Below are 24,628 nucleotides of genomic sequence, written 5' to 3' on the forward strand. Positions count from 1 at the left end.
GTTCATAGAGGTAGAAAGTAGAATGGTGGCTGCCAGGGTATAAGGGGAGGGAAGAATGGGGAGTATTGTTTAGGTTTCAGTTTGGGAAAATAAAAAGATTTCTGGAGCTGGAAGATGGTGATGGTCGCACAACAATGTGAATGAATGTAATGTCACTGAATTATACATTGGTTAAAATAGGCCAGGTGTGGTGGCTCATGCCTGTTAACCCAGCACTTTGGGAGGCTGAGGTGGGCAGATCACCTGAGGTCAAGAGTCTGAGACCAGTCTAACCAACATGGTGAAACCTAGACTCTGCTAAGGAAAAAAAATGTGTGTGTGTGTGTGTGTGTGTGTGTGTGTGTGTGTGTGTGTGTGTAAATTAGCCAGGAGTGGTGGTGGGCACTGGTAATCCCAGCTACTCAGGAGATTGAGACAGGAGAATTGCTTGAAGCTGGGAGGTGGAAGTTGCAGTGAGCTAAGATTGTGTCACCACACTCCAGCCTGGGCGACAGAATGAGACTCTGTCTCAAAAAAGAAAAAAAAAAGTTAAAATGGTAATTTTTATGTTATGTCTATTATGCCACAATAAAAAACAGCAACAGTAATCAAGACAGTGTGGTACTGGCATAAAGACTGATCAGTGGAATTGAAAAAAGTCTAGAAACAGAGCATATGTATAAAGTCATCTGGTTTTCAACAAAGGGATCAGTGAATTAAGCGGAAAAATATACATCTTTTCTACAAATGGTACTAGAACAACTAGATACTATGGTTTCAAAGTGTCCCTGCAAAGTTCATGTGTTGGAAACTTAATCCCTCTGCCTTCAGGAATGGATTAATGTCAACTCTGCCCTCATGAACAGATTAGTCTATTAATTATTATTAATTACCTTTTAATCTATTAATATTGCTACTGTGAGAGTGATTTTGTTTAAAAGTAAGGTCTCTCTGGCTCTTTTGCTCTTGCCCTCACCTGATGCTCTCCGCTATGTTATAACACACTGAGAAGGCCCTCACCAGATGCCAGCACCATAGTCTTAGACTTCCCAGCCTCCAAAACTGTGAGCTAACTAAACATTGTTTCTTTATACATTACCCAACCTGTGGTGTTCTGTTATAGCAACAGAAAACAGACTAGGACACCAAACAAACCTATGTCATAAAAGGAAAATGCTCTTTTATCCTTACTTTACACTATGTACTCAAAATAATTTCAGACAAATCACAGTTCTATGCATAAAAACTCAAATTATAGGGCATCAACAAGAAAACACAGGAGACTATCTTTGCAACCTTGGAACAGAAAAGATTTCTTCAACAAAAAAATCACTATCAATAAAATAAAAACTGATAGACTAAACTTTAACAAGATTAAAAACATCTACTCACCAAAAGATTACATAATGAAAATGAAAAGGCAAATCACATACTGAGAAAATATTTGTAAATCATGTATCTGATGAAGGACTTATATCCTAAATATATGAAGAACTCATGAAACTGAGTAAGAAAAGGACTTAATATTTTAAAGTGGGGAATTATACAAATGTTAACTCCATACATGAAAAGATGCTCAGTACCAATTTTTGAGAAAAAGCAAATAAAAACTGTAATGAGATACTACAAGCCTATTTTAATGTCCAAAATTAAAAAGAATGCCCATGCAAAGTGTGGTGAGAATGTGCAGCAACTGAACTCGCACATATTGCTGGTAGGAATGTAAAATAGGCCAACCACTTTAGAAAAAGCTTGGGGACTTCTTCTTTTATTATTATACTTTTAAGTTCTGGGCTACATGTGCAGAACGGGCAGGTTTGTTACATAGGTATACACATGCCATGGTGGTTTGCTGCACCCGTCATCTACATTAGGTATTTCTCCTAATGCTATCCTTACCCTAGCCCGCCAACCCCCAACAGGCTCCAGTGTATGATGTTACCCTCGCTGTGTCCATGTGTTCTCATTGTTCAGCTCCCACTTATGAGTGAGAACATGAGGTGTTTTGTTTTCTCTTCTGTGTTAGTTTGCTGAGAATAATGGCTTCCAGCTTCATCCATGTCCTTGCAAAGGACATGAACTCATTCTTTTTTATGGCTGCATAATATTCCATGGTGCATATGTGCCACATTTTCTTTATCCAGTCTATCACTGATGGGCATCTGGGTTGGTTCCAAGTCTTTACTATTGTGAATAGTGCTGCAATAAACATATGTGTGCATGTGTCTGTAGGGGGGAGATCCCGTAAGTGCCGAAACAGAAGCCAAAAGCCTCAGCCTATTTCCATATAAATAATGAAGAAGAAAGTAGCTAGAAATATAACTGTAGCAGTTATTAGTTATTCATAGGTAATCTTAGTTATTCATAAGTGATCTTAATTCTTTTACTAATGCCTCTCAGGTCAGAAGTGTGAATCTGGGTCGACATCGTGAAATGAATGACCCTAAGGCAAGACGCTTTAAGCCCTCTGTCATGCCTGCATAAGGGCTGCTAGAGGGCACCTTGGCTGAGTGGCAGCGCCAGCGCTGGGAAAGTGCCCACTGTCTAGCCAGCTAGGGAAGGAGACGTCCAAAATAGCTGAGATGTCTCCGACCTCGGAGGAGTTAGGAGAAAACTCTGCTTCTCCAGGCTCTTGTGGTAGGCCTGACGCTGTCAGGTAGGCTAGCAGACATCCAGGGGCTTAATTGCCTCTATGTAATGCTGTGCTTCAGTGGTCACATTCCATGTCAACCTCATGGTCCACTTCCGCACCTGGTTCCTTTTTTCTTGTAAGAATTAATCAGTAATAGTAATGTAGATCTTAATGTCTTTGTGACAAGTATGGAAAAAATGCTGACACATTATGCCCCTTACCTGATCTTGGCTACAGAAAATTCCTGAACCCCTACCTGCATGGCACGTGATGTACTTGACCCTATCCCTGCCATACTGTCTTTTACCCTGCCCCCAGTCATGGAACACCAACGTCACGCCCTACCTATGCCCTACCTTCCCTGCCCCCAGCTTTTGTACTCAATAAAGTCGGAGCGTGCAGACACTCAGGGCCACTGCTGGTCTCTGCAATTTGGTTAGCAGTGGACCCCTAGGCCCAAACTCTTTTCTCTATCTCTGTTTCTTGTGTCTTTTACTTCTACAATTTCTTGTCTCTGCAGCAGCAGGGAGGGGCTCACAGAACCCTGTAGGGCTGGACCCTACATGTGTCTTTATAGTAGAATGATTTATAATCCTTTGGCTACATAATCAGTAATGGGATTGCTGGGTCAAATGCTATTTCTGGTTCTATACCCTTGAGGAATCACCACACTGTCTTCCACAACGGTTGAACTAACTTACACTCCCACCAACAGTGTAAAAGTGTTCCTGTTTCTCTACATCCTCTCTAGCATCTGTTGTTTCCTTTTTATTTTTTAATTGCATTTTAGGTTTTGGGGTATATGCGAAGAACATGCAAGACTGTTGCATAGGTACACACATGGCAGTGTGATTTGCTGCCTTCCTCCTCATCACCTATATCTGGCATTTCTCCCCATGCTATCTCTCCCCAACTCCCCCCCACCCCCCGCTGTCCCTCCCCCATTTCCCCCCGACAGACCCCAGTGTGTGATGCTCCCCTCCTTGTGTCCATGTGTTCTCACTGTTCAACACCTGCCTGTGAGTGAGAACATGCAGTGTTTGATTTTCTGTTCTTGTGTCAGTTTGCTGAGAATGATGGTTTCCAGGTTCATCCATGTCCCTACAAAGGACACGAACTCATCGTTTTTTTATGGCTGCATAGTATTCCATGGTGTATATGTGCCACATTTTCCCTGTCCAGTCTATCATTGATGGGCATTTGGGTTGGTTCCAAGTCTTCTCCCTGACTTTTTAATGATTGCCATTCTAATGGCATGAGATGGTATCTCATTGTGGTCTTGATTTGCATTTTTCTAATGACCAGTGATGATGAACCGTTTTTCATGTATTTGTTGGCTGCATACATGTCTTTTGAAAAGTGTCTGTTCATATCCTTTGCTTACTTTTTGACAACTTTTTTTTTCTTGTAAATTTGTTTAAGTTCCTCGTAGATTCCGGATATTAGCCCTTTGTAAGATGGATAGATTGCAAAACTTTTCTCCCATTCTGTAGGTTGCCTGTTCACTCTAATGATAGCTTTTTTTTTTTTTTTTTTTTGCTGTGCAGAAGCCCTTGAGTTCAATTAGATCCCATTTGTCAATTTTGGCTTTTGTTGCCATTGCTTTTGGTCCTTGCCTATGCCTATGTCCTGAATGATACTGCCTAGGTTTTCTTCTAGGGTTTTCATGGTATTAGGTCTTACATTTAAGTCTTTAATCCATCTTGAGTTAATTTTTGCATAAGGTGTAAGGATGGGGTCCAGTTTCAGTTTTCTGCATATGGCTAGCCAGTTTTCCCAACACCATTTATTAAATACGGAATCCTTTCCCCGTTGCTTGTTTTTTGCAGGTTTGTGAAAGATCAGATGGGTGTAGATGTGTGGTGTTATTTCTGAGGCCTCTGTTCTGTTCCATTGGTCTATATATCTGTTTCAGTACCAGCATCATGCTGTTTTGGTTACTGTTGCCTTGTAGTATAGTTTGAAGGCAATTTCTTAAACATACACCTACCATATGACAAATCACTTCACTCCTAGGTATCTGCCCAAGAAAAACAAAAGCATTTGTCCATACACTGACTTGTACATAAATGTTCGTAGCAGCTTTGTTACAGCTCAATACTGGAACAGCCCAAATTTCCACCAGCCCAAACTTCCATGTATCCAAGTGAATAAACATATGAGTTGTGTTATATTCATATAATGGAATACTACTCAGCAATAATAATAAGCTATTGATACACAAAATGACACCAATAATCTCAAAATAATTATGCTGAGTGGGAGAACCCAGACCCACAAAAAAGTACATTTTGTATGATTCTATTTATATAAAGTGTTTTAAATATAAACTACCTGATAGTGACAGAAAGCAGACCAGTGGTTGCCTAAAGATGAGGACGGTAAAGGGATTACACCAAGGGGCACAAGTAGACTTTTGAGGGTGATAGGCATGTCCATTATCTTGATTGTAGTAATAATTTCGCTGGTACATAAATATGTCAAACTTTTCAAATTATGTAATTTAAATACATGCAGTTTATTGTATGTCATTTATACATCAATAATGGTTGTGACAGAATTCTAGAGCATGAGAAGCTGTGGTCTCACATGAAGTCTACAGAAAAGGAACTGAGGAAGTCTATCACTCCTGTGCACTTTCTCGAGGGGAAAAAAATTATCATGAAGACAGAATCTGACCACTGAAATTACTCATATGAAGATTCACAAATGACGAAGCTGTCTTGTGAAAAATAAGCAGACAGTCAAATGCAAAGGAACTGTGGAAATAAGGTTAGAAAAGCAGAAAATAAATGTTGTTTTTGAAGTATAAGCCACAAAAGAAAATAACTCCTTAACTGTAATAAGAATATCTCAGAACATGCCGAGACAATCTTAAATGTTGAGAAAATAAGGAAATCAAAATAGACACTATTTTGTTTCTGAAGTAATTTGAGAAATAAAGGCTTAAACATATTTTAAAAGTGTATCTGAAAATTGAGCCCATATATCAAGAGATTAAAAACAAAACAAAAACTAATATGAATGCATAAAAAGTGACTGAAAAACATTAAACACATCTACAGTGAGAATAAGATAAACTCAACTGTTTAAATAAAGACAATAGGATTGCATCAAACAACTGAAACCCAACTATAACAACTTAATACAAAATGCAGAAATGTCAAAGGTCAAAGAATAAGCAAAAATAGGGTAAACACTGAATAAGGATAAAAATGAGCAAATAAGGGTTACAATATTAATAACTTCACAATATAAAGATATGATACGTAGAAATTGTTGTAATTCAACAGTGAAAAGGAAAAAAGAAATGGGAAAACCAATGTTGTGACTGAAATGTAAGCAAAGGGCAAGAAGACAATTCACTAAAGAAAAATAAATGGCCAATAACCATATGAAAAAGATGACAACCTCATTGGACACTAAAGCAATCTCTCGAAGACAGGGAAATCCCATAGTTTGCCATTTGACTGGCAGGGACTTTTAAACTTCATTAATTCACATCCAGAGATAAGGATCTATTAAGAGTACTCAGAGCCCTAGAAAATGCCCATGTTGTATATTTTTTAACCTTCTATCAAATGTGAGTCACTACTACAGTGTTTCAAAGGAAATTTCACTGAATCACAGAAACTTTAGTAATTCTCAACTTGCTGCAAATTCTCGTCACATTTCTTTACAACAGACAACCAGATATAAAAACAGGGGTGTTGTTTCACCTCAGATGTTAAAGAAAATATGTTCATGCATGTGAATTTGGAGACACCTTTCCTACCTCCCCACCCTCAAATTCTTTGGTCTTTTAGTACCTTCCTATCCACAATTCAGACTCCATGCTTCTGTCATACTTCAGGACTTCAGTTTCAACCTCACTCCTCACTAGGCTGCAGATACCAGATAATCTGAGCACAGCTTCTCTCAGAATTCACTCTCAACTTCAAACAGGATATGTGGGAGGAAAATGGACTCTTCTTCCAATCAAATACACCAGCCTTGGCAAAAATATCAGCGATATGCTTTCAAATATTATTAAATTATTTTATAAAAAGAACACATCTGATCATTTTATTTCTATAACTCAGTGGTTCCCAACTGAGGGCAATTTTGTTTCCCTGGAGGCATCTAGCAACATCCAGAGGTATTTTTCTGTGTGTAGGTTTTTATTAAGACGAAAAAAACATATTAGACAAATTCCGAAAGAGCTAAAAAACTTAGAGGCATTTTTGGTTGTCACAAATCAGAGGGCCACTAACATTTAAGTGTGTAGAGTTGGGCCTGTTGCTAAATACCCGGTAATGCACAGGACACTCAATCTTCTACCCTACAACCAATTATCTGGTCCAAAACGTAAACAGGCCAAGATCAAACATTGTATTTTAACCTCAATTTTATAGAGGTATCAATAATTTAGGTGTGCATTTGTAATTACATCTCCTTGCACTTTAATTCAAAGTGCATTACTGTCTTAACAATTATGTTTGCATTTCCAGTGGTCCTTGCAGTTTTTAACACACTGGCGACAAATACAAAATTCATTTTACAGATAAAGAAACTAAGCCTCTAAATGGTTTCAATTAGCAGTCCAGGATCAAATGTTAAGAGTTAGAATTCAAATCCTCTGATCTGGTCTAGTGTCGCATTCATACTGTAACACATCCTTGACATGATTGTATATGCCTAAAACCAACTTTTAGCTTACATTAGCTGAAGTTGGCTATATTACTGCTAACAATTTTTAGGGTGGCCACACCTTTGTACTGCATTATTGTTAAACAGAAGATTTAACCTTGCTAGGAAAAAAATCAACTAAATGAAATTCACTTCAGAATTAGGTACATGGCAGTTGTGTACACAGCATGAATGCTTAGAAATAAGACAAGGTCTGCACCACCCTAGAATTTAAGCTTCTTGATGGTACAGGCAGTACACACACACAAACCCGTGGCTCCAGGAAGCTATACCAGGTGCCATGTGAGCATTACTTACATACTGGGCAGCTTTCCCCAGGGATATGCCTGAGAATCAGTTTTCTTGTCAGTGATCCACTATGCTTCTCTGTCACCTTTAGAGATAAAATTATATACTTCTTTCAGGACTGGGCTGGGGGAAAGTAGAGGATGAGGTCTGCTTTCGATTATGAAGATCTCAACATGTAATCCTACTTCTCATCAACCCAATCTCCCCTACAAAGTTCTCTGCAAATAATCTCCACAAAAATGGGTATCTGTGAGGCAGTTTTAATAATTTGTAACTCACAAAAGGAGTCTCTCCTGACTTTTTAATTGTTTTGCTTCCTGTACTTGCCTGTGTATATGTATTTTTAACATGAATTTTCACTGAGATAACTGTAGATTCATATGCAGTTGTAAGAAATAGTACAAAGAGCTATATTTTAACTCAATTCCCCCACTGTATCATTCTGCAAACATTATGGCATAATATCACAGCCAGCACAGCGACACTGGTACGATCCATCTGCCTTCTTCAGAAGTATTCAGTTTTGCATGTCGTCATTTGTGTTTGTACATGTGTTTAGTTCTACACAATTTTCTACACTGTGTAGGTTCATGAGTACCACAGTCACAACACAGAACAGTGTTAGCACCCTGAGGATCCAGTGTGTCACTTTTATAATCACACTCATTTTCCTTCTATCTTCCCCCAGCCCTAGCAACCACTACTCTTATTATTCATGACTAAAATTTTTTCATTTTAAAAATAAAATCATGTACATGTAACCTTTTGGAGTTGGGTTTTTTCACTCAGCCTAATTCTCCGGAGAATTATCCAAGTTGTTGAGTGTGCCAACACTTCATTCCTTTTTATTGCTGAGTTGTATTCCATGGTATTGGCAAAATCACCATTTGTCTAACAGTACATCTACTGAAATATATCTGGGTTGTTTCTAGTTTGGGGCTCTTATAAACAGAGCAGCTATGAACATTTATATACAGGTTTTAGTGCAAATATAAATTTTCATTTCTCTGGGAGAACCCCCAAGAGTGCAGTTAGTAGGTCAATTATAGCAACCACACGTTTAGATTTATAAGAAACTGCTAAACTGTTTTTCCAGCGTAGCTGTACCACTCATATACCCACTAGCAATGCATGTGTGATCCAGTTTCTCCACATCCTTGCCAGTATTTTGTGTTGTCACTGTTTTGTGTTTTAATTTGCATTTTCTGGTAGCTAATGATGTTGAACAGCTTTTCATGTCCTTTTTACCATCTGTATTTCCCCTTCAAGGAAATGTGTGTTCATGTCTTTTGCCTGTTTCCTAAATGGCTTTTTTTATTTTTACACTATTGAGTTGCAAGAGTTCTACATTCTAGGAACTAGGTCCATTGTCAGATATGTGGCTTGCAAATAGTTTCTCCTAGTCTATGTTTATCTTTATGTCTTCACATGGTCTTTTGCAGAAAAAGGTTTTGTTTGTTTCTGTGAGACAGTCTGGCTCTGTCACCCAGGCTGGAGAGCAGTGGTGTAATCATAGCTCACTGCAGCCTTGACGTCCCAGACTCAAGCGATCCTCTGCTTCTGACTCCTGAGTAGCTGGGACTACAGGTGCACACCATCACAGCTTGCCATTTATTTATTTACTTTTTATTTTAGTATCGATGAGGTCTATGTTGCCTAAGCTAGACAAACTCCTGGGCTCAAGCTATCCTCTTTCATTGGCCTCCCAAAGTGCTGGAATTACAGGCATGAGCCACTGCGTCTGGCCCAGGGCAAGTTTTAAATTCATCTGTCTTTCCTTTATGCACTGTACATCTGGTATCAATTCTCTGGTGTCAGGAACTCTTTGTCTAACTCTGTAAGCTGAAGCCTCTCTTCTAGTTTTTCCTCCGTAATGGTTTTATTATAGTTTTACATTAAGTCCGTGATCCACTTTGAGTTTTTGTTTAATGTGTGAGGTCTGTCTATAGAAAGACTTTTTTTTTTTTTTTTTTTGAGATGGAGTCTCACTCTCATCTAGGCTGGAGTGCAGTGGCACGATCTCAGCTCACTGCAACCTCTGCCTCCCAGGTTCAAGCAATTCTCCTGTCTCAGCGTCCTGGGTGGCTGGGATTACAGGCATGCACCACCACGCCCAGTTAATTTTTGTATTTTTTGTAGAGACGGGGTTTCACCACATTGGCCAGGCTGGTCTCGAACTCCTGATCTCAGGTGATCCACCCAACTCAGCCTCCCAAAGTGCTGGGATTACAGGCGTAAGACACCACACCCAGCCTAGACAGACTTTCAATACCATTTTAAGTATTTTGTGGTGTTCTTTGTTCCTAGTTTTTAAGGCTGTTTCTTATTTTATTTTATTTTGAAATGGATTCTAGCTCTGTTGCCCAGGCTGGAATGCAATGGCGCAATCTCGACTCAGTGCAACCTCCGCCTCCCAAGTTCAAGCAATTCTCTTGCCTCAGCCTCCCTAGTAGCTAGGACTATAGGTATGTGCCAACATGCCCAGCTAATTTTTCAAAAATTTTTAGTAGAGATGGGGTTTCACCATGTTGGTCAGGCTAGTCTCAAACTCCTGACCTCAAATGATCTACCTGCCGCCATCTCCCAAAGTGCTGGTATTACAGGCGTGAGCCACCGTGCCCAGTCTTAAGGCTGTTTCTGAGCCTGCTGTTTATTCTTTTGTGCCACTTACTGTACCACAACAGAGGGCAGGAAATAGTAGTGAACAGAGAATCAAAACAGGGATGAAATGGGGAGCAGGTATTTCTGAGAAGACTCAAAATTTAAAGTAAAAAATAAAAACCTGTGTTCAAACACCAGTTCTCCACTCACTAGCCAAATACCGTTGGGGCAAGTCATGTATAAAGCAGCTTTCTGTCAACTACAAAGAGCTGCAGAGCTGCTGGTCTCTGGTGATGGCTTTCTCGTGTCCCACCCACTTCTCCCCTCAGCCACAGGTAATCAACTTGGCATAACAAGAAGTACCTGTTTTGAGTATAAAATTAGTTGTTATATTGTAAAACTGATTATGCAGAATGAGAAAACCTAGCTTTGTTTGCAGATAGAAAAATCAGTGGAGGGGGAAAAAAAAGCACTGCCTTATAGTACATTTGGGTAGAGGGATGCAAGGATATGACCTCTGCCCCTATGCTATTGCAGACCAGTTAAGAACTTGGGCTTTACAGTCAAATGCTTGGTTTTGAATTCTAGCTTTATCACTTACTAGTCATTTATTTGGTTAGGTTAAACTCTCTGCACTTTAAAATGCTCACTTGTAAAATGATCATAAAGTTAATAACTTAAATATATAATAATATGTCATGTATTTGCGAATTTAATTCTTAAATTACACCGTGAGCCAGGTATAGTGGCTCACGCCTGTAATCCCAGCACTTTAGGAGGCCAAGGCAGGCGGATCATGAGGTTGAGATCAAGACCATCCTTTGCCAACATGGTGAAACCCTGTCCCTACTAAAATACAAAAAATTATCTAGACATGGTGGCCTGCACCTGTAGTCCCAGCTACTCGGGAGACTGAGACAGGGGAATTCTTGAACTGAGGAGGCAGAGGCTGCAATGAGCCGAATCAGGCTACTGCATTTCAGCCTGGTAACAGAGAAAGACTCCATCTCAAAAAAAAAAAAAAAAAAAAGAATTTAAAGGAGTGCCTGGCACTTGGCAATACTCAATAAATATTACTTATATTAATTATTTTTTCACATTTTTCAAATTTTCTAGAAGCATATATTTCTTTTGTAATACAAGTCCTTTAATTTAATACAAAAGATGAGTACTTCTAGGCCTCCGCACAAGTCAAAATCACAGCTCCTCCATTTCCCCGTCTCTTAGGAGAACATTAAAGCCCATTCCCAAGACAATTTAGAAAAGAACTTGATAATCTATTGCCCATAAACCAAATCTAGTTTTCTACCAACTTTTGCAAAAATAAAGTTTTATTTGCAAAAGAAAACATTTCTCCTGTAATGTTATGGCAGCTTTCACACTATGATGACAAAAGTTGAATAGCTGTGATAAAGACCATTTGGCACACAAACCCTAAAAGTAGTTAATATCTGGCCCTTTACCAAAAAAGTTTGCCAACATTTGGCTTACATCAACAGAAATAATGCCACAATATCTTATTTCCAGAACCATTAAATCCCTACATAGGAAAACCTGTGACCTAAAAATCTAAGACAACCTGGCATAATGTCACCTCATGAAAAAACACAATCTGCAGTTCCACTAGCAAACTGTAGTACAATTCTGATGCTAACCATCTGCTTAGTCTGTTCTCACACTAATAAAGATAGATCCAACTGGGTAATCATAAAGAAAAGAGGTTTAATTGACTCACAGTTCTGCAGGGCTGGGGAAGTCTCAGAAAACTTACAATCATGGCAGAAGGGGACGCATTTTCAAATTTTTCAAATTTGAAAAATGTGAAAAAATAATTAATATAAGTAATATTTACTGGGTATTGCCAAGCGCCAGGCACTCCTCTAAATTCTTCTTTTTTTTTTTTTTTTGAGATGGAGTCTTTCTCTGTTACCAGGCTGAAATGCAGTAGCCTGATTCGGCTCACTGCAGCCTCCGCCTCCCCGGTTCAAGCAATTTCCCTGTCTCAGTCTCCCGAGTAGCTGGGACTACAGGTGCAGGCCACCATGCCTAGATAATTTTTCACATGGCAGCAGCATGAAGTGCTGAGTAAAGGGGGAAAAGCCCCTTATAAAACCACCAGATCTCATGAGAACTCACTATCACGAGAACAGCAGCATGGGAGTAACTGCCCCCATGATTCAATTACCTCCCAGCGGGTCCCTTCCACAGTATGTGGAGATTAGGAGAACTACAATTCAAGACGAGATTTGGGTGTGGACGCAGCCAAAACCATATCACCATCCAGTGTCAGATCTACAGGTTAAATGGCACAGTCCCTAACAAGACAGCCATCATTTCAGGTACCAATTGCAAGTTTGGGGGTCCCCAGGCCACTATACTTCTCAACAACCAGATACAAATCTAAGGGGTTCCCATGAACACCCCCATTAGGCTTGATAATTTGCTAGAATAACTCAGTAAAGCACTACACTTAATTATTACAGTTTTATTCTAAAGGCGCACAGAGGAAAAGGTCTGAGATGAGAGTCCTGAACACAGAACTTCTGTGTCCTCTCTCCATGAATCAGGGCATATCACTCTTTGGCACACTGATGTGTTCACCGACTAGAGTTCTAGCAAGCTTCAGTATCCAGAGTTTTATTAGGTAAGTATGACTGACTGAATCACTGACCACCATGTGACCCAATTCACATTCCAGCTTCCCTAGAGGAGGGTGGGTTGGCTCAGAGCCCAACCCTCTAATTATATGGTTGGTTTTTCTTTTTTTTTTTCCTTGAGATGGAGTCTCGTTCTGTCACCCAGGCTGGAGTGCAGCGGCGTGATCTCAGCTCACTGTAACCTCTGCCTCCTGGGTTCAAGCAATTCTCCTGTCTCAGCCTCCTGAGTAGCTGGGACTACAGGTGCATGCCACTATGCCAACTAATTTTTGTATTTTTAATAGAGGTGGGTTTTCACCATGTTGGTTAGGCTGGTCTCGAACTCCTGACCCCTGGTGATCCACCTGCCTCAGCCTCCCAAAGTGCTGGGGTTATAGGTATGAGCGACTGTGCCAGGTTAACATGGTTTTTCTGATGGCCAACCCCTATCTTTAGTTTTCTCATTAGGTATAAAATCAGATATGATCCAAGAGACTCATGAATAACAAAGATACTCTTATTATTAAGGAAATTCCAAGATTTACAGCAACTCTAGGACCAGAGACAAAGATCAGTCATATTACTATACAACTAGCTATAAAATCTTCTTGCCAAGAAAAACAAATGAATTTAAACCTAATTAAGACTCTAGATTTAACTAACGGTTTATAGAAAATTCACATTGTAAGAGAATGTTAAATGACACCAAAAAGATGAAAATAGCCAAACCTAGAATGTAGGAAATCCTATAGACAAATGACTCAATTTCAACAACAAAAAGGGGTGTAGGGGAAACAGCATAAAAGAGACTTAAGAGACATGTCAACTAAATGCAATATGTAGACCTTGTCTGGATCTTGTTTTGGACAAACCAAACGTAAAAAGGCATTTCGGAAGCAGTAGAAGAAAACTGAACACAGACCAACCAAGTTTATATGATATTAAGCATTCTGGTTATCTACTGCTGCATAATAAATCACTCTAAGGTTTAGTGGCTTAAAAGAAGAATTTATTCTCATTTAATGTCTCTTCTGTGTTGCAGTTATGTGTGATTTCAGGCTGCATTTATCTGAAGGTTCAAATGTACTGTCTAAAATGGCTCATTCGCATGATGGGAAAGTGATGCTGGCTATAAGCTGGGAGCTCAGCTGGGACTGCTGACCAGAAGACTACATGTAGCCTCTCCATGTGGCTTAAGTTTCTCATATCATGGTGACTGAGTTCCCCCAAAAGAAATGTTCCAAAACTAAGAGGCCGGAGAGACCCAGATAGAAGCTGTCAAGCTTCATATGATTTAGCCTTAGTGGTACGAAATGTTCTGCCATACGGCATTAGTCAAAATATTATTATTGTTCTACACAGTATGTATTCATTTAGTTATCTATACACTTAAACATTTTTAATGTTCTTTATTCTTCTGCATTTCTGAGCTTCTAAGATCATTTACCTTCAGGCTGAAGACTATATTCTATTATTTCCTTTGGCACAAATTTTCTGATGACAAATTCTCTCCATTCTTATCTATTTAAAAATGTCTATTTCACTTTCAGATATAAGGAATATTTTCATTGGGTACAGAATTCTAGTTTGGCAAATTTTATTATATTATTTTTGCCTCTTGTTGTTTCAGTTTGTAAGTCAGCTGTCAGGTTAATTCTATCTTCTTTGAAGGTCTGCTCTCTTTTTCTCTGGTTGCTTTTAGAACATATCTCTTTGGCTTTGATTTTCTTTTCTTTCTTTCTTTCTTTTTTTTTTTGAGATGGAGTTTCACACTTGTTGCTCAGGCTGGAGTGTAACGGTGCAATCTCGGCTCACTGAAACTTCTGCCTCCTGGGTTCAAGTGATTCTCTTGCCTTAGCCTCCTGAGTAGCTGGGATTACAGGCATGTGCCACCAGGCCCAGCTAATTTTGTATTTTAGTAGAGACAGAGTTTAACCATGTCAGTCAGACTGGTCTCGAACTCCTGACCTCCTGATCAGGCTTGAGGTCAGGAGTTTGAGATCAGTCTGACTGACATGGTTAAACTCTGTCTCTACTAATTCACCTGACCTGGATCCACCTGCCTCAGCTTCCCAAAGTGCTAGGATTACAGGCCTGAGCCACCATGCCTGACCTGGCTTTGATTTTCAATGTATTTTCTATGAATTGCTCAGATCTCCCTACAAGGAAGAACTTGCCATTCAGTTGTGAAAAACACTGTTGGCTATCAGCCTCCGCCTATAGTGCCTTTGGGATCAACTGTGGCATTTGAGGTAAGGCCAAGTTCTTCTTGGGCTACTCCCAGACAGTGAATGAGCACAGCAGGTGTACTAGGACCTGGCCAACTCTACCCAGTGCAGGATGCTTCCAACAGGCAATCTTTGCTCCAGAGCTCTCTACTGCGTTGGCTAAGATTCTGCATCACAGTCTGAGACTCTCCTTGCCTAACTCTGCTTTCTTCACCTTATTTTTCACAGGCAGTAGCCCTCAATCTCTTGCACTCCTAACTCTGTCTCAGGATCTTGTTGAGAACTCAAACACTGACGTGACAAAGGCTATCTTGGGTGGGGGTGGCAGAGGGGGCAGTGAAGAAAAAACCATATCTAACTGTGAAATAGTGAAGGTTTTATTTCAGAGATGAGGAAAGTATCAAAGATTACTATTAAATACTACTATATTAACATCATATTGGCTGTAGCTAGTAAAGTTAAGGTAAGAAAAAGAAAAGATTTCAGAAAGTGTGACAGTTGATTTTGGGTGTCAAAGTGAAGAAATAAAATGTCATCAAGCTCAGTTTATAATAGTTTATGGAGGTTGTTCAATAGCATCTAGAGATAAACTATTAGAATCAATGAGTAATTTAGCAAGTTATCAGGATACATAGTAGATATATTAAAGGCAACCACACTCCTACATTTTATATTGAGCCATAGGAAATTGTCACTTTTATAGTTCAATAAAGGCGGGGCACCAGCAATATGCTTCAACCTAATAACCACAAAAAGCGAATATTTTGAAAAGATGTCACTTACGATAGTATTAAAAAATACCAAAGACCCAGGAATAAATCTATCGAAAGATGTTCAAGATCTTTACAGAATACAAAGTTATGAGATAAAGACCTAAATAAGTTGAAAAATATACTGTGTTATCAGACTGAATACTGAAAATTCTGAGAGATTTTTAATTCTTGTAAAATTGATCCTGAGACTCTGAGTGATGCTAATAAAAACCCCGAGAGACAGAGATAGATAGATAGACAGAGAGAGAGAGAGAGAGATAGATAGAGAGAAGCTAATTGAGAAGATACATATGGAAGGCAAAGGACTAAGAATAACAAAGACATTATTGAAGGAGAGCAACAAAGTGTTAGGATTTGTTCTATCAAAAATCAAAATTTTAAAAACTATAGTCATTGGCCGGGTGTGGTGGTTCACACCTGTAATCCCAGCACTTTGGGAAACCTAGGCTGTCAGAATATGAGGTCAAGAGATAGTGACCATCCTGGCCAACATGGTGAAACCGTGCCTCTACTGAAAATACAAAAATTAGCTGGGTGTGGTAGCACATGCCTGTAATCCCAGCTACTTGGGAGGCTGAGGCAGGAGAATTACCTGAACCCTGGTGGCAGAGGTTGCAGTGAGCAGAGATCGTGCCACTGCACTCCAGCCTGGTGACAGAGAAACTGTCACAAACAAATTATAGTCATTAAAATTGTGACACTGGTATTAGGATAGACAAATAGACCAAGGAAACCCACTACAGTGCCCAGAAACAGGCTCACACATATATGGACACTTGATTTATGAATCAGGTGTCACTGACGGATACTAGGGAAAGAAAATACTGGAAAATATTCAATAAAGGATACTGAGACAATCAAATATAAGGAAGAAATAAAATCTTGACTTTACGCTGGGCATGGTGGCTCATGCCTGTAATCCCAGCACTTTGGGAGGCCGAGGCGGGTAGATCACCTGAGGTCAGGAGTTCGAGGCCAGCCTTGCCAACATGGAGAAACTCCATCCCTACTAAAAATACAAAATTAGCCAGGCATGGTGGCCCATGCTTGTAATCCCAGCTACTTGAGGGGCTGAGGCAGGAGAACCGCTTGAACCCGGGAGGCGGAGGTTGCAGTGAGCCGAGATCGCACCACTGCACTCCAGCCTGGGCAAAAAGGGCGAAACTCCATCTCAAAAAAACAAAACAAACAAACAAAAAACTTGACTTCACATCAATAACAAAAATTTATTCCACATGGAATTTGAACTAATTGTGATAGGCAAAACAATAAAATTCTATACTATAAAAGGTAATACAGGAGAATATCTTCATGAACTTTGGATAGAAAAACACTGAACAGGCTGGGCGTGGTGGCTCAAGCCTGTAATCCCAGCCCTTTGGGAGGCTGAGGTGGGCGGATCACGAGGTCAAGAGATGGAGACCATCCTGGCCAACATGGTGAAACCCCGTCTCTACTAAAAATACCAAAAAAATTAGCTGGGTGTGGTGGCGTGTGCCTGCAGTTCCAGCTACCTGGGAGGCTGAGGCAGGAGAACTGCTTGAACCCAGGAGGCAGAGGTTGCAGTGAGCCGAGATCACACCACTGCACTCCAGCCTGGCGCCTCACGACAGAGCAAGACTCTCAAAAAAAAAAAAAGAAAAGAGAAACATTGAACAAAACAAAAAAGATTAACCATAATAAAAAATACTGACACACTGAACTTCATTAAAATTAAGAATTTCTGTTCATCAAAAGTCACCATTACATAGGCCAAAAGGGCAATCCATCCAGTGAGAGAAGCTATTTTCAATATCTGTAACCAATAATGAACTCATGTAATGGAACTGATTTTTGTTACTGGTGTGAGGTCAGGGTTCCAACAAAGAGCTTGTATCCAAAACTTACTAAAAATCTCTACAAAACAAGAGGAAAAAAAGATATGCAAACCAACAGCAAAATGGGTAAAAGACTTAATGGATGTCACAAAGGAAGATATCCAAATGGTCAAGTAAACATGAGAAGTTGCTCAGCTTTATGAAGAATCAGAGAAACGAAAATAAAATGCCAGTAAGAAATCATTAGCCATGCTCCAGAATAGAAGGAGAGAAGGAAGAAAACACTTCATAAAGTTGTTGCAGAGGAATTTCTGGTGATGGAGTTTGTAAACTGAAACAACCACTTTGGAAAACTATATGCGTTATCTATTAAGGTTGAAGACACACACACTCTATGACACTGGTCCCCAACCTTTCAAGCAACAGAAACCGGTTCCATGGAACACAATTTTTCCACGAATGGGGGGGCTGAAGAATAGTTTCGTAACACAACTGTTCCACCTAAGATTATCAGGCACTAGTTAGATTCTCATAAGGAGTGCACAACCTAGATCCCTCACTGTGCAGTTCACAATAGAGTTTGCACTCCTATGAGAATCTAATGCCACTGCTGATCTGATAGGAGACAGAGCTCGGGAGGTAATGCTCACTTGCTCACCCACCACTCACCCAACACCTGCTGTGTAGCCCCATTCCTAACAGGCCACAGACCAGTACTGTCCACGGCATGGGGGTTGGGGACCCTTGCTTCTCTATGACCCAACAACTGCACTCTAATCCCTCAGAAAAAAATGCTTTGAACATATGTATTACGTTCACTGAGACAGCATTATTCTTAATAGTCAAAAACAAGAAGCAACCAAAACATACATAAACAGAAGAAATAATACATTAATCGGTGCATATCCATATAATGCAATACTATTCAGCAACAAAAAAGAAGTAACTACAGTTACACTCAACACATAATGCTGTGAATCTTAGAAACATAATGCTGAGAAAAAGCAACCAGGAAAAAAAAAATACAAACTGTATGAACTTCAAAAAATATGTGGCACTGTAGTATTTAGAGATATATACTTGGATGTTAAAATTACAGGGAAAGGCAATTATCATAAAATTTAGGAAAATGGCTAACTTTATGGGTAGTAACTGGGAGAGAGCTTGAGGAGAAGCTTTGGAGGGTGCTGGCCTGATTTAGTTTTTAACCTGGGTGGTGGTTACACAGGTGTTTGCCTTACACTCCGTCCCCAAATTTAAGTATCGATACGTAAATTATAACTCACAATAAACACTTTAAAGAAAAAAATAAGTTAATCAAAATCATATATTCTTTGCACACTCTTTGGAAGAAGGCTCAATATAGGGTCTCCAATTAAATGGTTAGAATTCCATTTATAAAATATGGCTTTTGCCAGGCATGGTGGCTCATACCTGTAATCCCAGCACCTTTGGGAGACCATGGCAGGCAGATCACTTGGGGTCCGGAGTTCAAGACAAGCCTGGACAACCTTACAAAACGCTGTATCTACTAAAAATGAAAAAGTTAACTGGGTGTGGTGGCGCACACCTGTAATCCCAGTGGCTGAGGCAAGAGAACTGCTGGAACCCGGGAGGCAGAGGCTGCAGTGAGTTGAGATTGCGCCACTGCACTCCAGCCTGGGTGACAAAGTGAGGCTCCATCTCAAAAAAAGCAAATAAATAAAAATAAAATAATAGGACTTTCTGGAAGTTTTAAAAGACAAAATTTGGCCAGCGATAGTGGCTCAGGTCTATAATCCTAAGATTTTGGGAGGCTGAGTTGGGAGGACTGCTTGAGTCCAGGGGTTTGAGACCAGTCTGGGCAACACAGTGAGACCCTACCTCCACAAAACAATTAAAAATTAGCCAGATGTGGCATATGCTTGTAGTCCCTGCTACTTGAGCTTGAGAGGCTGAGATAACAGTGAGGCATAATTGTGCCAGTGGCCTCCGGCATAGGTAACAGAGCAAGACACCGTCTAAAAACCAGACAAAATTCTGTTTGTGTTTTCAACCCACAAACATTCTAAAGCTTGCTTTCCAAAATTTTAAAATTCTGATTATTATTCTGGCAGGATAGTGAAAAAAATACAGAGCTAGCTTTTTTCCTGAGCTATATCTTCCTAAGAAAGTTAGATTAGAGGACGAGCATGGTGACTCACATCCGTAATCTCAGCACTTTGGGAGACCAAGGTGAGAAGGCGGCTTGAGGCCAGTAGTTCAAAGCCAGCCTGGCAACAAAGAGAGACCCCTGTCTCTATAAAAAAAAATATAAAACATTAGCTGGGTATAATGGTGCATGCCTTGTAGTCCCAGCTACTCTGGAGTCTGAGGTGGGAGGATCAGAATCACTTGGGCCTGGGAGGTCAGGGTCTCAGTGAGCTGTGATTGCGCTACTGCACACCAGTGTGGGCAATAGAGTGAGACCCTGTCTCTATGACCTGTGTGGTCAGTTGGCTATGGAGCTCCGTATGTCAGCCAAACTCTGATTGCTCTCTGGTCCTCCAAGGTCAGGATGTGGGGGTCCACTGGCCCTACGGGGACAGGCATGCATGCTTTACCCCAGCGCAGCTACTATCTCCCACATCTCCCTGCCTGTGTACACTTGGCCCCTGTCCCCATCACTACATCCTACCACCTATACAAGGGGACCCTCGGGTACCGTGCCATCAGGTGCTGGTGAGGCCCAGGTTGAGTTCATTCCTGTAATGCCCATAGGGCAGTAACTGTCACCAGGAATTTTTAAAGCTCTCAAGGTGATTCTAATGTGGAGCTGGGACTGAGATGCTCCAGGTTTTGAGGACTTTGGCCAAGTGCACAGACCTCTTAGAGGAGGAATGGCTGGGCAATAATGGGGGCTTCCCCCATCACTTTAGCTCAGGACTCACAATCTCCCTTTTAAAATAAGGTGCAAATTAAATTTAAGGGACTTGAACTTGGGGAACACTTTTTTGTAGCTGTTGAGACAGGATCTCACTCTGTAGCCCAGGCTGAAGTACAGTGGCATGATCACAGCTCACTGGAGCCTCAACCTCCCAGGCTCAAGTGATCCTCCTGCCTCAGCCACCAGAGTAGCTGGGAATACAGGTGTTTGCTACCATGTCTGGCTAATTTTTTGTACTGTTTTTTGTAGAGACAGGGTCTCCCTGTGTTGCCCAGGCTGGTCTTGAACTCCTGGACTCAAGCAATCGACCTGCCTCAGCCTCCCAAAGTGTTGAGATTACAGGCATGAACCACTGCCTCTGCCCCACCTCTACTTTTTTTTTTTTTTTTTTTTAAAGAAAGATTAGGAAGCAGATTCAGGTTTATGAACAGATTGTGTCTGTAAATGAACGAATCTTTTGTTATTCCATTTTATAATCTTTCAAAGGAATAGGTTAGGAAGAGCCAATGATTCTAATCAGTTAAGATGGGAATGATGGTTTCAGATAATTAGCCAGGGCATCTCATGGTTATAAGATTAATGTGGATAGGATTAAAGTTATATCGCCTTAATGTGGATTTCTTCTGTTGAGATGCAGATTCCTCAGAGTGTGTGTCGTCTTAGGAATTGTCTGATCTTTACATATTCTAGATGGTAAATCTGAGTAGAGCCAAATAGGAATGACAATGGCCAAAGCATCAACTACAGAAAACATAATCTATGGGGGTTATAATTTCTATTCATAACAAGGGGAAACCCATGGACTATCTGAGAGAACTGCACATGCATCATGCCGTGGAAATTTCTGAAACTAGACACGGTGCGTATGGTACTTACTGGATACTGGATTCCTGCTCTAGCAATTGAGTACCATGGAATAAATTATTTAACTTCCATAAACCTAATTTTCCTTATCTTTAAAAAATAAAAAAAATAAAAAACAAGTTTAATCTTTCTGGCAATTTTTTTTTTTTTTTTTTTCAGATAGAGTCGTCTTGTTCTGTTACCCAGGCTGGAGTGGCTCAAATGTAACCTCTGCCTCTCAGGTTCAAGTGATTCTCCTGCCTCAACCTCACGAGTAGCTGGGATTATAGGTGCATGCCACCACGCCTGGCTATTTTTTTTTTTGCATTTTCAGTAGAGATGGGATTTCACTGTGTTAGCCAGGATGGTCTGGATCTCCTGACCTTGTGATCCACCTACCTTGGCCTCCCAAAGTGCTGAATTACAGGCATGAGCCACCTGGCCAGCAATTTTTAAAATTTATTTTTTACTGACTTCTTATCAGTTGATTTTGAGGATTAAAAAAATTACTATGAGCCAAGCCACATGAACATACACGAATTTCAGATCTGAGAAAAAATGTTCTTGGGCAAAATTCACATTTTAAATAATGTAAAACAAGATTGTTGCTTTGAAACTCTCCTTGCTTTAGCTTAAATTTACATTGGAGGATATATATTCTGCCATAGAAATGCTACATGTACACTTTCCTGTTCTAACAACAGCATGAGAAACCAGGAGTTATTTAAAATAGTTAAATCCATTTGGAAATTAGTCAGAAAAAGATAACATTACGTCAAAATAAAAATTGTTGTTTCTGAGAAAGTCTTCAACATTAAAATGAACAATTTTACATATATACAAAAGGGTCTTATATTCAGCTATTTAGGGGCCATATATACTATATAGCGTATCAACATGAGACATTCTGCAGGAGTGTTAGTGAGGCTTTTTTGCGGCTGAAGTAACCAATTGATACTATTTGCCCTCAACATTTTTCTAGACCAAAATTACCTTTGCCACAGAACTCTGAGGTCTCAACCAAGCTCATGCCCAAGCATTTGGGCAGATCCAAAGAGTTATTAAAGAATCACATCCTAGCTCATAAGCTTTTCCATAGCCAAGTCCATCTAGATACAGACTAGCAGCCTCCCTCAACAAAAATATAAATCATGCTCCAGAATTTTTAGAATGGATTATCAACCTGCAACCTAGATATCCAGTTCCTAACAGACACAAATCCTTCATCAATCAATAAAGAGCAGCCACATTTAGGGAATTTCCTAGAAATTCAGGATTTGCCTGCCATCCAGACAGATCCTGTTTATAACCATCTAAAGGGAGATATTTAAAACATTCAAAACATTCGTTCCCAGAGGTTCCTCAAGTTCTCACCATGAAACAGATTAAAGAACTAGAATAAAGAGACTAAGGTCATTTTTTTAGTAGGAAGGCTTTATAAAATTAGAGCTCATTACATTTAGTTTCTATTCAGTTTTAAAATATACAAAGCCGACTCTATGGAAATACTATGCAACCACTGTCTCATAGGTTTCTCAACATTTCTTTCGTAAAGATAGGAAGGATAAATTTATTTAAAAATTTAGAAGAAAAGTCTGTCTTGCAAAAGACTTACTAGTTTCACTGCCAGAGAAAAAGATTCTAAAAATCCATCACTTTTTTTCTTGCTCTCTTTGTCTGGCTTAATGTATGAAATTTAATCTAAATGTATGCTAAAATGCAAATAAAAATCTTGTTCCATGTCCCTAGTATAATTATTGTCTCTACTGTCTTGATCTAATTTTAATTTTTACTTTCCTGCCTTTATTATAAACAACAGGAAATATTTTTCCAAAATTATTCAGGTAACTTAGTTATAAATAAATTAAAAATACTATAGGTAGTATCATGTAATAAAAAGACTAACAATCACATTTGGAGGGAGTACACTGGGATTCTAGTGCCAGTCCCAGTACCACAAAGTCATGGGATCTTGATCAACTTTCCTAACCTAAACAGTTTTTTCCTAGAATATAAAATTAATTAAAAAATGATCAGTCATGCTACCAAACAACAAGTTACTTGAAAAACAAATGTTATCGTTACAAAGTTATTAAGTAAGGAGAAGCACAAAATATGCTAATAGCTTGTAAGAAAGGAGGAAACACCTAGCCATAAGAAAGCAGGGGGTTAGTTAAGACGGCATTTACTATCTCTTTTAGCGCTAAAATTCTCAAACTCATTTTTAGCTGGGAAGCCTGAAATTGGCTTCATACTGCTATCTAAACTAGGTCTAAAAGGAAGGACAAGACATTTATTGGATTACACTTTCAAATTTTATGTATATTTAATGATGTGACTTACGATAGCAAGTATAGTATAGGTAAAATCTATAGTACTTATCCTCTCTAGAGAAGTTAGTCTTCTAGATAAATATTTTGAGATCCTCTATCTGAATTCACACTCAGAGAGCCTCTGCTCCTGACCTAACCCTTTCTTCTCAGATCCACAGGCACACACACTTGCCACAGACTGATGATGTACTTACTTATGAGGTTTTAATACCACGATGAGTTTGCAATTTAAAGAAATATTTAATCTAAAAGATAACTAAGGTGGTTTTTATATTACTAATGACTCTACCAGCCTATCTTCAAACAAAGATCATAAAATATATTTCAGATAAACCAATTATATTTTTAAAACAAAAACAATAACCAGATATTATTCAAGACTTAATGAAATGTTTTCAACTTAAAACAAATTACCTGTAGTAGCCCTCCATCGTCAAAACGCAGTACTTCTATTATGCTCTCTGACTGAATGAATGCTGTAAATAAAACAAAACATATCATCACTATGAAAACTTAAATTTGATTTCCATAACATCTTTTACCTTAAAATTAATTAATACAATTTTATATTTAAAAATAGATTCCTTAATGGTGATGGTTAAAAAGAAAAATATGACTTCAGGATTTTACAAACTATGAAATACTTGAAAATAAAACAAATAAAGTAACTTCAACAACCTACAGGCTATACGCATCAACTTCAAAATATCCATTACTGCTATATTATGAGAAAGCACAAAATAGTCAAATTCATCAAGATGCAGCTATTTTCCCTGATAAACTGAAAATATCAAAAGCATACAGAAGATCACTAGAGCATATTTCCCCCAAGAAATGATCAGCTGAAATTCTGTATCAACTGTTCTTTTGTAGTGATGATATGACCTGAGATCAACAGTCAAAG

General features: G+C 39.3%; 1 protein-coding gene and 1 non-coding gene across 7 annotated transcripts in view; both read right to left on the reverse strand.

Moving 5' to 3' along the window:
• TMEM131 (transmembrane protein 131) overlaps positions 1 to 24,628 on the reverse strand; it is a 240,839-nt gene that overhangs the window by 149,347 nt on the left and 66,864 nt on the right. For 5 of the 6 annotated variants that reach the window (XR_004261859.1, XM_032255357.1, XM_032255360.1 and 2 more), the window contains exon 2: positions 24,139 to 24,200. Coding sequence is in view for 4 of the 6 variants with exons in the window: in XM_032255357.1 (XP_032111248.1) it covers positions 24,139 to 24,200 (62 nt within the window). In the remaining 2 variants the exon portion in view is untranslated. Of the gene's footprint in view, positions 1 to 7,597; positions 7,664 to 24,138; positions 24,201 to 24,628 lie in introns of those variants that run through there. The other variant, XM_032255361.1, reaches the window with a different exon arrangement.
• LOC116534844 lies at positions 6,765 to 6,824 on the reverse strand. The gene has a single exon (XR_004261913.1). It is a non-coding gene; the product is annotated as a U7 small nuclear RNA (small nuclear RNA).

The sequence above is a fragment of the Sapajus apella genome, unplaced genomic scaffold (assembly GCF_009761245.1).
Source record: "Sapajus apella isolate SASKATOON/1434 unplaced genomic scaffold, GSC_monkey_1.0 scaffold89, whole genome shotgun sequence".
Classification (NCBI taxonomy): domain Eukaryota; kingdom Metazoa; phylum Chordata; class Mammalia; order Primates; family Cebidae; genus Sapajus; species Sapajus apella.